Source organism: Solanum lycopersicum, chromosome 3 (genome assembly GCF_036512215.1).
Source record: "Solanum lycopersicum chromosome 3, SLM_r2.1".
NCBI classification, from domain to species: Eukaryota; Viridiplantae; Streptophyta; class Magnoliopsida; order Solanales; family Solanaceae; genus Solanum; species Solanum lycopersicum.
Window position 1 is genome coordinate 43,534,873 of NC_090802.1, and position 16,169 is coordinate 43,551,041.

The 16,169-nt window shown below is 33.8% G+C and overlaps 2 protein-coding genes and 1 pseudogene across 3 annotated transcripts; 2 read left to right on the top strand and 1 right to left on the bottom strand.

Moving 5' to 3' along the window:
* Positions 1-301: 301 nt before the first annotated feature.
* On the top strand, positions 302-3,261 carry LOC101264184 (phosphatidylinositol 3,4,5-trisphosphate 3-phosphatase and protein-tyrosine-phosphatase PTEN1). Of its 2 annotated transcripts, none has more exons than XM_010319225.4 (8): positions 302-526; positions 1,074-1,386; positions 1,465-1,641; positions 1,796-1,909; positions 1,980-2,162; positions 2,239-2,469; positions 2,538-2,639; positions 2,772-3,261. In XM_010319225.4, the coding sequence occupies exons 2-8, from the start codon at positions 1,099-1,101 to the stop codon at positions 2,916-2,918; spliced, it is 1,242 nt and encodes a 413-aa protein (XP_010317527.1). In that variant the 5' UTR covers positions 302-526; positions 1,074-1,098; the 3' UTR covers positions 2,919-3,261. The 2 variants fall into 2 exon arrangements, with proteins under 2 accessions (XP_010317527.1, XP_019068433.1); XM_019212888.3 differs by lacking the exon at positions 302-526 and adding an exon at positions 554-576.
* Positions 3,262-8,018: 4,757 nt separating this feature from the next.
* Positions 8,019-9,526, bottom strand: LOC101263878 (putative ripening-related protein 1; annotated as a pseudogene).
* A 3,699-nt stretch (positions 9,527-13,225) lies between these two features.
* Positions 13,226-15,960, top strand: LOC104644335 (uncharacterized; the record flags this gene model as incomplete). Its single annotated transcript, XM_069295883.1, has 6 exons — positions 13,226-13,322; positions 13,382-13,470; positions 13,827-13,938; positions 14,369-14,610; positions 15,005-15,087; positions 15,810-15,960. Coding segments are annotated over exons 1-6 (774 nt in total), but the record flags the coding sequence as incomplete, so codon positions are not given.
* Positions 15,961-16,169: the final 209 nt, after the last annotated feature.

The window sequence follows — 16,169 nt, forward strand, 5'->3', positions numbered from 1 at the left end:
TCTTATTCCTATTTTCTTGTATAATTATACGTTCAAATTTTTTTGTTTTTTTAATATAAATATAATTTACAAAAACATGAAGGCTAGTAGTGAATTTGCACCATATATAGGATAAAACAGTTTGGAATAATTATTTTAGGAAAAAGTAAATAGTATATATATATATATATATATATATATATATATTGAAGATAAATTATGGTAAGCATGTATTGCGGCTGTTTTTACTCTAATTTTGGGGTTGTCCAAAGAACATTCCGAATTCATCATCATAGTTATACTAGGAATTCACTCTCTCTATATCTCTCTTTTCCTGAAATGGACTTTATCAACTTCTCTTCTTTGCCCCCATAAAATAAAAACACATATTCCAAATTCTCTTGTATTGGTCCAAGAATCTAATAAGTATTTTTTCATTTGCAAGTTTCTTGGACCAATTTGGTTAATTACTAGCTACCTGCAATTTATGGTCTGTAATCAATCATAAGCAAGTTGATTTGGATCTTTCTTTATGTTCAATTGAATGGTACTTAATTCCTTTTTAAGTTCGGTCATTCTTCCAATGTAAATTAAAAGGTCTCTATTTTGTTAGTTATTCTAATAATCTATGGCATTTGAAAGATTGTATGATATTTTGCTCTAAAGATGGATGGTGCTGGCCTCTAGGATTTCATGTGATTTGTGACTTGAACGTGAAAATTGTGAAGTGTATATGTGCATGTTAATGTTGTTTCAAAAATATGGTTGGATGGATGCATGTCAGATTGATCCTCTGAACATAATGGCATTCATGCATATAAAAACATATATGAATGCACAAGTGAGGAGCTAGGGGATTTGTATTTTTATTTTCTTCAATGTTTGTCTTTAAGATATTGAAATGATATATATATATATATATATATATATATATATATATATATATATATATATATATATATATATATATATATATATATATATATATATATATATATATACTTTGATTAAAATTTCATGAGATTGAGTTCCCTAATGAAAATTGAAGGTATATTAATTTTTATAACTTTAGTTATATATATATATACATACAGGTGATAAAATTAAAGAAAAGAAAAAATGGGAGTAGGATTGTCAAAACAGGGGTTTAAGAGAGGTGATACTCCGAGTATAAGTGATCTCCACCTTGGTCTGATAAATTATGTATCAAGAAGTTTTTGCATACGTAACTTGGTGTCGAAGCAAAGAAGGCGAATGCTTGTTGGCGGATATGATCTTGACATGACTTATATATCAGACCGAATCTTAGCAATGTCATTTCCTGCAGAACACGTGCGAGCAGTATTTCGCAATCCTTTGTGGCAGGTTAAGTCTGTATTGGATATGAGACATGCTGGACATTACAAGGTTAGTAGAGTGAGAACGTACGTACATACTCTATATCATGATTAATTTCAGAAGAATTAAGCCTTTGCTTGTACGTAGGTGTATAACTTATGCATAGAGCAAGCTTATGATGCATCACATTTTCATGGTCGTGTCGAGAGGTATCCAATTGATGACAACCATGTCCCTTCTCTAGATATGATCAAGGATTTCTGTGAAGATGTCTACTCATGGCTCTCTAGTGACTCCAAGAATATTGTTGTCATACACTGCATGGTCTGTTTCTATCTTTCATTTCATATTATTTAGAAGATAATCTCATATATATATATATATATATATATATATATATATATATATATATATATATATATATATATATATATATATATATATACCAAACGATGATAATGTAATTATCGATCTCTAGGCAGGAAAAGGCCGAACAGGATTAATGGTTTGTTCGTACCTAGTTTACACTGGCATGTCAGCTGAGGATGCTCTGCGAGTGTACGCAGAGAAACGAACAACTAACAATGAAGGAGTACGTACGTTACGTTATATATCAATGAAATATAGTATAGGTTAATTAATGAATGAAATTGATTTTACAGGTATCCATTCCAAGCCAACGTAGGTATGTCAAATATTGGGAGAATGCACTAATTTCCTATACAAAGGGTGTTCCTCCAACTGTCAAATTGCCTAAGTCATACAAGAGAGAACTGCGTCGCATTAGATTATACGACACTATAAACATTGAGTCCATCTTCTTTGTTCTATCTGAGTTGCAAAGAGTAAGTAATTTATTATAGATCGCTCAAGGGTATTTGCAATTCAGGATTGCAATGTAAATATTCAATCAATCTGCAGGTTCCAGGAGAGAAATATCGTCCATCTGTAGAAGTCTCGAAGAGTAGCTGCAGACGAATTAAGAGCGGTATTCAGAGAACTTATAGCCCTCAATATGTTTATTCACTTGTTGAGGAAAATGAAGAAGAAGAAGAAAATAAGGAACCTCGTCTTGTAGTCCAAATGGACACCGAAAGTTCTATGCTCTATCAAAAAACATGTCTTGATCATTTCTATGACATACCAGTGCAAGTACGTATTTGTATGTAAGCATTGCATCACAATCTAAATATTTTCTAATAATCAATATCTCTGAACAGATAAGCGGAGATGTGCGTATCATATTCTATGAAAAGCTCATAGGAGGACGTCTTTTCTATGCTTGCTTTAATACTGCTTTTGTTCGGAATGATCTATTGCAGGTGCACACATTTATTTTATGTGGATTTCCGACATCCATCTAGCTAACTGGTTGCCTTGTTTTATGATTAACGTGAGAATTTCCATATCGTGTTTACGTAATTAACAACTAATTAATGCTGGCAACTTTGCAGTTTTCGATACGGGAGCTTGATAAAGTTGGAAAAAAGGCTAGGTCCATTACTGGTTCTTCCTTCTGCTTGGAGTTGTTTTTTGGTCCAGCCAATGGAAATTGTTTGCCAACACCTCCTTTGCACGACGATGATTTTAGTGATTCTTAATTTCACTATTATTAATTATAACAAGGTGGCTGCCTAGCTCGATCGGTTATAATTATAACAATTAAACATTATCTTACCAGGCCATCTATATTTTTCAGAGAAGGAAGACTAGGAAATTTCAATAGTTTTATACGTAGAACTCGAGCAAGCAGCTTTAAGAAGAAGTAATGTAATTTTATCTTCAAAATTTGCTTGCATGCATGCATATTTCTTAGAATATGAAAAGTATATATCTAGGCTTTTTGGTTGCATTTAGTGTTAGAATTGGAGGGCCAAATTGTATTCTTTGTTTCATGATCCTTATAATAATTAACCAACTTAAAGATTGGAGTTGATTACATAATATTATTATTTACGCAAGTATATATATTGTCGCATTGCTTCACTCACATACTCTAGCCTACGTGGTCTTAATGAAATCACACAACAAACATGTTGCTCATGCATATCGTCATTCATATTGTGGTATAAATATATAAAGAAAATAAGCTAACTATATATATATTCCTAGAAATCAGCTTTACTATAAGATACAAAAATATATACTACTGGTTCTATCTATAACACTGCCCCCTCAAGCTGGAATACATATTAATGATGCCCAACTTCCTACAAATATAATCAATTCATGTTCCATTCAATAATTTTGTAAACAAATCAACTACAGCTTCACTTGTCCAGTAATACTTTGATAGATAAGGGGGGTGGGGGTGAATTAAATAAAACACTTAGTCGACTACCTGAAACTGTTAGTTGACTATCCTGCAGGTTAGTATAAAAACAAATAAGAAGGAAAGACTGCAGTAAGTAAAAGAGACAAGAAGTTTTTATACTGGTTTGGATCACCAACGTGGTGCCTAATCCAATCCCCTTGGGTTTCAAGGGATTTCCTTAAGAGCTTTTTGGAAGTCTTTGGTTACAGCAAAGTAGAACTTGATCTTGTCTGATGTGTAAATCAGAATTTTATATGACACTCCCTCAACTTATAAACCTACACTCAGATTCTCTATTTTTCTTTTCTTTTCAATTGTATCACTCAGGAGTTCACAAATCTTTATTAAAGATAAAAGAAGACTGTATGCTAAGCTCAAGCGAAGTTGCGTGATTTTCTTGGTCTTCTGAGGTCTTCATTTATACTCTTAATGTTGAGGCGTATTTTAGCTCTCTTTGGAAAACCCAATGGAATTTTATTCAATGAAGGATGTTGTAGCGATGCCTTGATTAAGTATGATCTCAGTTGATTTTCTTCGAATTGTCAAGCTTGATTTTTTCCTTGAATCAGAGAGTTACTGGTTGACATATGATGATATCACTTTGTCTTGATTTATTTCCTTTCTCGTGTAGTAGTCTATGACAGCTTCCTTTGTTGGAGTCTGATTTCATATGTTAATTTGATGCTCTTACTTTTAAGGAGTTTATTATCATAGTAGTTGTATTTTCCCTTATTTCTTGTGATTAGATTTGTCCTTGATTTGCTATCCTTATTTCTTGCGAATTCGATTTGTCCTTGATCTGCTGAAGATTACATGATCCCTGATTTGTTGCAGTGCGACTTTTCTAGATCTGCCTCTTGGATTCTTCCTTGTTTTCCTGTCATTATTCAAAATATATTGAATTAACAATCGCCCCCTTTTTGATAGTGACAACTAGTAACTTGTGACACTAAATTTACTTCCCTGTCAATTTGTAGCCCCCCCCCCCGGATGTGTGCTCCCCCTGGCTTCTATCGTAGTGAACTAGTTATGTAATCTTTTCTCCCTCTTACCCATGATAAAAAAGAACCAGCGCAGAAGATAATAGAGCAAAAAAAATCGACTAAAACCTAAACAGACTTAAAGAGACATAGTTTGAGGACTACACCTAAATATTACAGTCCAAAAAAAAATAAGAGAGACAAAGTAACAACTGTAGTCTTAGCCAAACAAAAATACTTAAATGTTTACTAAGGAAGTATGTAAGTGTACTGATCACATTCCTGCAGAATTTTTATCTGAGCGCTCCACACTTTTGGAGAAGTTGGAGTAGGAGTTGTTTATAGTGACATCCAAGTCATTTTGAGCTGAGGCAGCTCCTATTTTGATCGAGTTGACTCCTTTGAGTATGGAGTTGGGTGATCTAACAACCTCCTTTTTAAGTCCATCAACTTCCAATCCTAGTTTTTCGATGTTAGTGCTGGAGTCGTTTTGGAGCTAAAGAGCTTTATCAAGAGTTACCTGCAATACCTGCAAATGAGTTCCCAATCCATCTAGTCATACCTTTATTTTATCGGTCTCTTGGAGGAAGAGGGCAACAGAGTTGGCAGAAATACGAGTTGCTTTTCGGTGATCAGCTCTATGTTGGACAACTTCCTTCTTGTACCATTGTGTATTGACCAGAACATATCCCATGCTGGAGAAGGTGCGAGTATCCTATGAGGCATCAATGCGAGCCAAAGAGTATGGGGAGAGATCCACAAGAGAGTCAATTATAATGCGAGAAATTAAAAGTCCATATGGTAGACTGGCAGAGATGTTACTATCTGCCAAAATTCCCACTATGTATTCACGGAACCATGTTGCCCAGTAAATAGAAAACATCTTCAGAAGGCAATCAAGAACATAAACATCTCTATTCAAGATGTCACCGGGTAAGCCCTTCCAGGATATTAGAGTGGTGGCCACAATATGCGCAAGAATGCGATTATCAAAACCAAGAGAGAAAGAACCAAAAGAAGTCAGATCAGAGACAAAAGACTTAGAAGTATCTAGAGAAGTTTCAAAATTTTTAGGCCAAATATTACCATGCATGAAGGGAATATCACCAGAAAACTCAGCTCCAAAGAAATCTTTAAAAAAAAAACTCATTCAACACAATACGGTTCCCCAAAACAAGGGTTTCCCAGTTACCATTATTAGGAGATAGACGGAGGTTGGCATAAAATAGATGCACATGTTCTTCACAAAATTCTACCCCACACAAATGAAATAATAGCGATAATTTTTAGCACAAAAAACGAACTTACCGCGCAGTGAGAGGCGTTAAGTTTTTCCAGGTTAAGAACTCGTCCAAAAACATTTGGACGTTTAGAGAACGCCCCAAACTTTATTTTATGCTCCGAACTCTAAAATTTAGTGGAGTCTTCATCAGAGATGAATTCTGGAAGAGGTGGATGAGGTTTCTTTGCCTTCTTCGTGTTAGATGTAGAGGGACACTTTTTGGAAAAAAGAGAAGGGTCAAGAGATTCTACCTCTGAAAAATCTGAGGATATGTAGTCGATTTCAAAGGAAATGGAGGAGGAAACAGGAATATTTTTCAAGGCAGCCATGGATCTGGTGTGAGTCATTTGAGAAGTAGAGAGAGAGAAAGAAGGAAGAAGAAGAGGGAGAGAGAGGAAGAGAAAGGAAAAGGAAGAGGGTAATAAAGACAAGGAGGAAACCGAGGGGTTGTCTACTAATGGAAAGTCAAATAGGTTTTAAAGGAAAGGGCGAAGGTTTTATTTGGAAAAGGAAAAGACGCCAGTTAAAAAAGGAACACATAATAAAATAAAAAAATAACCCGAAAATAGACAGACAGTAATTAAGGAATGAATTAATAATAACAATCAATTTTTAAATGCAATAATACCCAAATAATATCGAAGATAACAGAATCTGTCTTCAAGCAAAGGTTTTGTGAAAATGTTTGTTGGCTGATATTTAGTATCAACAAATTCTAAGTGCGAAATCTCCATTTTCAACATGATAACGAATAAAATGATGCTTAATGTCAATAAGTTATGTTGTAGAATGATGCACAGTATATTTTGATAAATTTATGACACTAGTATAATCACAGAAAATAGGTACATCACTACAAAAAAACACATAAATCGTGGGGGTTACAAAGCGGATGTTAGCTACAACTCTCACATATTACATTAAATAATGGGGGTTTGATAGCTGACGAAAAATAAAAATAAATAGCGGGATTTAAAACCCCTAAAGAAAAATTTAAGTTAATACCGAGAGTTTAAACTCCTGCTATTTCAGAATATATTTTTTATTTCATAATATAAGGTATATATTTTTTATTTATGAAATACAAATACTCACAACTTTTGGAAATAGATAATTTAATAAAAAGTTAGGTTTAATTTAATTGCAAAACACAAAATAAACACAACTTTAGGAAACTTCCAAATTATCTCTCACTGTCACACTTCTCTCATCGTCACAAGCATGTTTAAGCACTTCTCCGACGTCTCAACGGTACTTCTCCGCCGTCTCCATCGCACTCCTCCGCCGTCTCCTCACATCTCTATAAACTTCAGCTACTCACGAGATTCAAAATGGTATAGGTGTTGTAAGGTAATGTTTTCCACTTATCACTACTTTGAATAGTGAACCGGCCTCATATTTTTGGATTTTCTCATCTAAATCTTCACAAAGTGTACAAATTATTGCTTGTATTTACTAAGTAAGTTTCTTTTTTGTTGTTTGTATAGATGCGTGGAGGTAAAATTAGGTTAATATTGTTGTATTAGTCTTGGAGGAAAAATTCAAAATATTAAATTTGAACACGTATTTTGTGGTAGAATTAGGTTTATTTTGTTATAATTTTGGCGATAATTACAAACTTTTCGAGGCATTTTGTGTCTACAGATTCTTAGTCTCAATCTTGTTGCTCAACAGGTGGCTTGTTTCTTTGTAAAATTTGTTTTCTCTGTCAATCCTTGTTTATGCATAAGGTGTACATAGTTTCTCTTTGTTTAGCTGCTACATATGCCCTCGATTTCACTTATCTCTGTATACTTGTATTCATATATTATATTCTTATAGGTCTGTAGTCCACATGTTCTAATAGGTCTTTACAGGAAGTCCTTTAGTCCTTTGGTCCACATATATTTTGTGGTAGAAGATTTTTATAGGAAGTCTCGTAGTCCACATGTTCACATCTTCTGCATTTTGCGGTATCATCTCTTAGTTTGCAATAGTCTGTTCTCTCCTGTTTGCTACCTCCCGTTGTGTGGTGGATCATTTTTCCTTAATTATACTGTAATTTTACAACAACAAATTACATGAGAAACTAGATGACATAATCTGAGTACAAAGACAACCATCATATGCAAACAGATACCATAAGTACTATATATTATGCACTAAGCATCAGACCATGTAATGTCATAATCACCCCAATCACCTTTAGGTATACCCAGGGCTTCCCACACTGCTTTAGAGGCATCCACAATGTTATTGGGGCATGGAGGCTGATAATCGTGTTCGTCATCACATCCCATGGTAGAATCACACTCATCTACAACTTTAGCTTTCACACTTCTTCCATTAGCACTCATGGTGATATAGTTGAGACATGTATCTCCTCCGCTGTACCATCTTGTTGAAAGAGCAACAACAGGAGTGTCATCAGAGTGGTATTGGTTATCACATTCTGATGGTGCACCGCCATCTCCGCCATCTCCACCCTTTTCAAAGCTATTCCGGGTTAAAATAGCTTTGGTATTACGAGTAACTGGAGGTGAACATTTGTAAGTGGTGTACATCTTGCTTTTTTTGCAACAATCTGAGTCATTTTCGGGGTTACATTGTCCTGCAGGTGGCTTTATGTCTCTGATTTTGCCACTCGGCTGGCAAGCCTGTAGTCTTGCATCTAAGCAGTAAGTAAGAGTGGCAAAAACTAACAAAACCAAAAGTGATGTTCCTACAGTAGACTTCATGGTTTTTGTTCCTGTTTTCTAGTTAGGTGTTGTTTTGAAATGCTATTTGTGTGGAGATTGTGATGATCAAACTGGTTTATATAGTATTTCTAGTCAGACAATATGCCAATATTCTGCTCAATGCAAGGAAGTTTTCTTTTAATAAATCATACAACTATTGAGTTTAGCAGTCAAATAGATTATCCTGATTGTGATTTGGCTGTAGAAATGCTGTAAATTTTTGAGACTTTGTTATTTTAATGGGCATAGATAGGATTTGTTACATATCGATGCAGTTATAGAATGAAGAGAAGTTCTCTTAATGTGGCATAGATCATGCAAAGGGATAGAATATTCTGTAGTACACTTTTTAGTTTGCAGCTATCATATTAATGGAGTTAACAAAGCTTTTGGTTTGCAGTTGACATTTATTTGTTTATCTCATAATTTGTACTCATTTACATTTCCCTTTTCAGCCAAAATAGATCAAGCTTCTGGTAGTTTGTGTGTATCTTTGAACATCTCGTCAGAGACATTTATACCTTTATAACTCATGAGGAATCAGAAAAACTGCGTCCTTGCTTAATCGATTTAAATATGTTCTCATTAATCAGTCTTTCTTCTGTTTAGGTTCATTCTAGTTTATCATTTTAAGACAGATTCAACATTTAGGATTCAGAGTCTTGGGTAATATACATGACATTCTGAACGTTCAATCTGGTTTGACGTTGCTCTTTGCATTAAAGCTAATAAAGAATACAATTTGGATAAGACTCCTAAATACTTACTATGATATGACAACAATTTGGATAAGAATCCTAAATACTTACTATGATATGACAAATTACTCTATTTCACTAACCATGGTCATATCCGAGACAGAGGAACTAACTGATTAAACTAGAGAGTAAGAGGATTCAGGAACAAATTTTACCATTTTTGATGAATACTGACTTGAGTGACATGATTTCTAGTGATCTGGCTAGTTCATAACTTGAGTTTTCATATATAGATTCATAACTTAAGTTAGTCGTTCTATATAAGCAAATGTTGTGATATCATGACTGTTGTTCTTTTGCATAATCTCATAGAAAAAATTTCTTTTGTTTTATTTATCAGGTCTGACCTCCCTTTCAATATTTGCTTTATCTTAAACAGGAGCTGGAACTGGACATCTACTATATCTTGTTTGTGTAAGGATAAAGAAGGTTGAGGTACTCTGACCCCCTTTTGATATATGTTGGTACTCTTTGATGATAGCTTGATGAACTTCCTGGTATCAAGTTCATTTGTTGATGCTGATGCTGATCTTTCTCAATCTCAGCTATCTGTTATATTTTACTTACAAAATATATCAATGAGTTTCTACCGAATAAGTTAGTACATACACAAATTGATTGAATATCGAGTACAAGCCTATAAATAATTCAGGTGCGCTTACTACAGTAGTACTAAATAGAGAAAAAATAGACATTTTCTCTCAGATTGTTGTTTAGTAAATCCACATCCACTTCCTGTGTTCATTATGTTACAATTTTGGCATGCAAAAAGAAAACATTATGACCATTTCTGCATATACTCCATTTCTGCATTAGCTGGTACATAAAATTGTTAAATATCACTCTAAACTTATTATTTTCTCATGAAAATCTTATAGGTGATATTGTCTGCTAATTTTTTTTTGATGGATAAATCTTGGATTAGAATGCCAAGGACCACAAAGGAATATCTGGTTGGTTTGAATCAGTTTTTGGAATTTGCTTTTAAAATGGAGCTATAGAAGATAGAACAAAATGTCAGTGTCCTCAATGTTGTTTTGGAAAATGGCAGACTAGAGAGGTAGTATTTGATTATTTGATTTGCAAGCTATTTCCTCAAAATTATGTCATTTGGGTTATGTATGGGGAAACAAGTGTGTCACAAAATTCTAAAAGCAGAGAGTTTACTCAGGATACACTGCCTCCAAAAAATACTGTAGAATTATTGATTAACGAAGAATTTCATGGCTTTAGGCAAGATAACTTTGATGTAGGTCCGTCGCAAATAGTGGCAGAAGAAGAAATATTAAAGGATATACCCACATCATATGACAAAGACTTTTTTGAGTTGCTCAAAGATGGAAGTAAATAATTGTATGAAGGGTCTAAGTACTCAAAATTAGAGTTTTTGTTAAAGTTATATCACATAAAGTGTTTGTATAGTCTTAGTGACAACGGAATGACTATGATATTGGATCTACTCAGGGATTCCTTTGAATTTGCAAAGATTCCTAATTCTTTTTATGAGGCTAAGAAAACTATCAACAATTTATGTATTGATTATGTTAAGATTGATGCTTGTCCAAATGATTGCATGTTGTATTGGGGAGATGATGTTAATGAGGAAACATGCAAGCATTGTCATACTTCGAGATGGAAGCTTGATGAGAATAATACAAACAGTAAAGTGGTTGCTAGGGGTAAGAAGAAAAAAAAGAGACCTGCAAAATTTTTGCGTTACTTCCCATTAAAGCCAAGATTACAAAGACTGTTCATGTGCTCCAAGATGGCAGAACATATGAGGTGGCATACGGAAGGTGGTAACAAAGATGGAATCTTAAGGCATCCTAGAGATGGTGAGGCATGGAAGAGATTTGATACAACATATCCTAAATTTGCTTTTGAATCTCGAAATGTTCGATTAGTGTTGCATTTGACCTGTAATTTTCGTTCCATATAACCTACCACCTTGGTTGTGCATGAAACAACCAAATTCTATTATATCAATGATCATTCCAGGTCCACGAATGGTGGGAAATAACATAGGTGTATACTTACAACCACTTATTAAGGAGTTAAATGAGTTGTGGAGTAAAGCTATACAGACTTTTGATTCATCAAAAAATGAAATGTTTAGAATGCGGGCAGCTCTTATGTGGACAATTAGTGATTTTTTGGGACTCGGTATCTTATCTGGTTGGAACACATATACCGGTTTTGCATGTCCATCTTGTAATTTTGACATGAAACCTTGTCGACTTACTCATAGTAGAAAGTGGTGCTTTGTTGGTCATCGTCGATTTTTGGCAAGAAATCATAAATTCAGATTAATGAGGAATCATTTTGATGGAATTGTAGAAGAAAGAAACCCCCCCCCCCCCAAAAGTTATCTGGATCTGATATTTTGCAACAAGTGACAAATATTAATGTTAAATTTGGAAGATAAGAAAATTTGAATGATAAAATAAAAAGAAAAAGAAAAGAAAATAGACAAAGCAGAGTGGGTGAAAGTTCAACTAAACAGTGGAAGAAAAAAAGCATATTCTTCAATCTTCCTTATTGGGAATCCAACTTGTTGCGTCATAATTTAGATGTTATGCATATTGAAAAAAATGTTTTTGACAATATTATTCACACTCTGTTAAATGATAGAGAAAAGTCAAAGGATCACATTGAAGCTCGAAAAGATCTACAAGATATGGGTATAAGGGAAGACCTTTGGGCAGATGAGAATGGTGATTTTTGGCTTGGTGCATTTACAATTCCAAAGGATAAGAAAGTGACCTTCCTTACAACTTTAAAGAATATCTTAATGCCCGATGGTTATTCGAGTAATATATCTCATTGTATACATCTAGAATCAAAGAGGATCTTTGGATTTAAAAGTCATGATTGTCACATCATTATGGAACAATTACTACCGATAGCAATTCGCAATGTGCTTCCAAATCAAGTTGTAGCAATTTTGGTAGAGTTCTGTTCCTTTTTTAGACACATTTGTCTGAAAAACTTGAGCCTCATGGACATTGAAAAACTACAAAAACGGATTGTTATCACTCTTTGCCACCTAGAGATGTTGTTCCTTCCATCCTTTTTTACTGTAATGGTTCATTTAACTGTCCATTTAGTGGATGAAGTAATACAAGGTGGTCCAGTACATTATCGATGGATGTATTTTGTTGAAAGGTAAAATATCTTATTTTTAAAAACTTTTGTCTCAAAGTAAATGCTTGTTCAAATACTATGTAATTTTAATGGCAGATTGTTAGGTCATTTCAAGTCACTTATAGGGAACAAATCACAGGCAGAAGGATGTATAGCTGAAGGTCAAAAAATTGAAGAAGCTCTAACTCTTTATTCTCATTATTTTGAGGATATAGAATCGAGGGTAAACAGTCCTAAACGAGTAAATGATGAAACAAATCATGATGAAGTTCCTGAAAGGTCATCTATGTTCCCTCGACAAGGTGAAGTTGTCGGAGGCTCCATAACATTTCCTTTGAATCATTTGGAGAAAACTCAAGCTCATCGATATGTATTACTTAATTGCGCTTTAGCAAAGCCATTTATTGAGTAAGTAATTTAAATAAGCTTGATCTAATAAAAAACATTAATAAAATGGTTGTTCATTGATTTTATTTGTAGTGAATTTAGGCAACACATTAAAAGGAGTTCAAGAGGCAGAAAACCTTCGGTAACAGAGGTAGAAAAGAGAAATAATAGAGAGTTTACTGATTGGTTTCCTTAGCGGGTGAGTGATTGAAATTAGATGATAGTTTTGCATAGGATTTCTAATTCAATTTAGAATATCTGACGAAAATATTTTTCTTATTTAGATAATAAATCCAGATATAGAAGACACAATCTCTGATGATATAATGTTTTTAGCACAAGGTCCAGCTCCATTAACTATTATGGAAAGTTCAGGGTTGTGCTTTTCAAATGAGAGTGGGCTGACACAACTCGAGATAGAGGGTTTGAAAGAGATGTTTGCAACTTTAATTGTGTCAATTTTTCTAAATTGATTCACACAGGTGATCGTGAGGATGATGATCCTTATATTGAAGCATCACAAGCAAATATGGTTTTCTATGTTGATGATGAAACAGAAAAAGAATGGAGTGTAGCTATACATTTACAACCAAGAGATTTGTTTTACATGGGACAAGTTGATGAAGAAGAGATATTTGAGAATGAGCCCTACCAACAACAAGAACTTGAAAAAAAATCGATGTTGATTATGGAAATGTCCAAATCTCAATAGAGGAGCATATATCTAAACACACATAGCATGCTATTTAGTTTTGATGTAAAGGAAAAACTAATTGTATATGCTAATCACATCACTCTTTTATTAAGATTTGAACTTTTCATGTGTGTGTGTGGATCTAGATACAAATTTCTTATGAAAATCTGCAGTCTTATAACTGGATGAACCAGATGACTTCCTTAGTTCAGGCTACATAACATCCGGTTCAGTCAACTCAGGCTGCATTACAGTCTATTTCCTCAAGTCAGGCTGTTTCACATTCGACTTCATCAAGTCAGGCCGAATCACAACCGAAATCATTTAATAAGCGTGTTGTTGGATGTGAGTCTACGGAGTATTGGACCGTAGAAGCAATAGGTAAACTTTACACTTCTGCTTTCTTTTTCGTAAACTTTACACTTCTGCTTTCTTTTTCATCTTTTTTTTCTTCTCCATTTGTCTTGTTTTTATTCTTCTTGTTAGAGGGGCTTGTCCTATTTTCCCCTCACTTTTCATCTTCTTTTCTAACTAATCTTTGGTAATATTATTTGACCTCTCTGGTTATATTATTTGACCCCTCCATTTTGCCACTTTTTTTGTATTACCAGTAAAGAATACATCACATAATAAATAATAATAAAAGGCAACAACCCACTGTGGAACAATAGAGGGAAACAATTAAAAACATAAACAAGTACTACAACCCTCTCTAGAACATGATTGGCTACCAAATTTAACATGTTTTCATTTCATATCATTTTCACTATTCCAGATTCAGAAGGAAACAAAAAAAAACTCAAAGTGAAAGTCAAAGAAGTGCTAAATTTATCTGGAGAAGATCGTATTGTGGTCAATTTTGACTACCTGGATTGTCCATTTAGAGAAGCACAACCCCTTCTTTATGGTTTTTGTGGAATTTTAGCTGCTGATTCGTCCTTATTTCCAATGCACTTTGACAAATGGCCAAATATGCCTATGTCAAACTTCGATAGCGTCTTTGATCAAATCATAGTGGTATAAACTCTATATTCTTAATACTATACTTATATTCTTTTCTCGAATCTTTATATTTAAATTTAATAGGTACTATAACTAGTGTTTATTATTGAAGCCTCGATTTTTTTCGAGACGACCAACTTAGCTGCTCCACGATATGTTTATAACTGTATTTCAAAGAAGTGGAGTGCAAGTAGGTTGGACATATGAAAAGTGTTCAGTGATCCACTTAAAAGCAAAACTCAGATTATGGATAATGTTCCACCTGGAATTCCAAGAGATTAGTGGACTTCTTATGTTAATTATCGTTATAAAAAAGAAACACAGGTATATATATTTAATTGTTTTATGTAGTATGTGTAGTCATATAATTACTTTTTAATGATTGAATTTCGTGTATCTGTTTTGTTAGGAAATGTGCAACAGAAATGCTGAAAGTCGAAAGAAACAAATCATTCCACACACAGCTGGATCCAAAGCTAACTCTAAAAGAAGGTCTGAAATAGTTAAAGATTTTAGTTCTTTTCATTTTATTTAGTTATTAAGATGATTTATTGTGTAATTATTTTTAATTAATAAGTTATTCTAAGTTGATTGTTTTGCTTATAGATGGCTGAGACCGGTCAAATGTCTGGACGAGCAGAACTTTATCATGCTACTCATAAGAATGTAGATGGATCATATGTAAATAAAGCAGCAAAAGTTATCTGTGTAAGTTAGTTAATGGGGGAAATAATAGCACTCCAGTTCCTTGGTTGTGTCAAGTCTGTCCCTATTCTATTAACAAGTTAAGTCAAACAGTTTATGTTTAGTCTCTTATTTATTTTAAACTTGAGATTCTCTGTTAATATTTTCGCCATTGCTATTGTTCAAATCAGTTTGATGGTGCGTTGTTTAGTATAGTGTGCTGTCATTTTGAAGTGATTAAAAATTCTTGCTTGAGTAAATGATTTGAAATTATGGCTCACTACTTATCTCTCACTTGGATTGAATATATGCATGTACTTTGCTTAAAATGTGAATGCCTAACCCAGGAAAATGTATTTTATGAATGCTAAACTCAGGAGCAAAGGAATTCCTAACTCAGGAATATGTGAATGCACTTTGATTATATTTAGGTAATACATCTTTGTTCTCAATTACTTTTTAAAATTTTGACAAAGTGTTCTGTGTGTGTACTATATTCAGGAAAAAATTCAGTAAACTCTGAGTCAAAGCACTGTGGATGAATCTATAATATCGCCAGATGATGCAGTTGGAAAAGTTCTAGGAAAAGAGCACTCTGGAAGGGTAAGGTGTTTGGGTTTAGGAGTTGTTCCCACTAGAGATTTTAAACAAGCAAGACCTCGATTCAGCCGTATGAATGCTTCGAGTGTTTCATGTCCATCCAATTTCCAGGAGAACTACAATAAATTGTTGAATTCTCACATTCAAATGATGGTTGGTTTCAAGTCATATATGATAATGAAAGAAGGGGCATTACCAGAACAATTTGTGGGGTTATTTGCTCCTACTACTACAATGGTAAATATAATGTTTACATTCTCTCTTCTTTAATGACCTTATTTATATATCAG

Coding starts and splice junctions, on each gene's coding strand:
- LOC101264184 (XM_010319225.4), top strand. CDS start 1,099: ATGGGAGTAGGATTGTCAAAACAGGGGTTTAAGAGAGGTGATACTCCG. Junction 1,387..1,464: donor GACATGCTGGACATTACAAG/GTTAGTAGAGTG, acceptor GCTTGTACGTAG/GTGTATAACTTATGCATAGA. Junction 2,163..2,238: donor TTCTATCTGAGTTGCAAAGA/GTAAGTAATTTA, acceptor ATCAATCTGCAG/GTTCCAGGAGAGAAATATCG.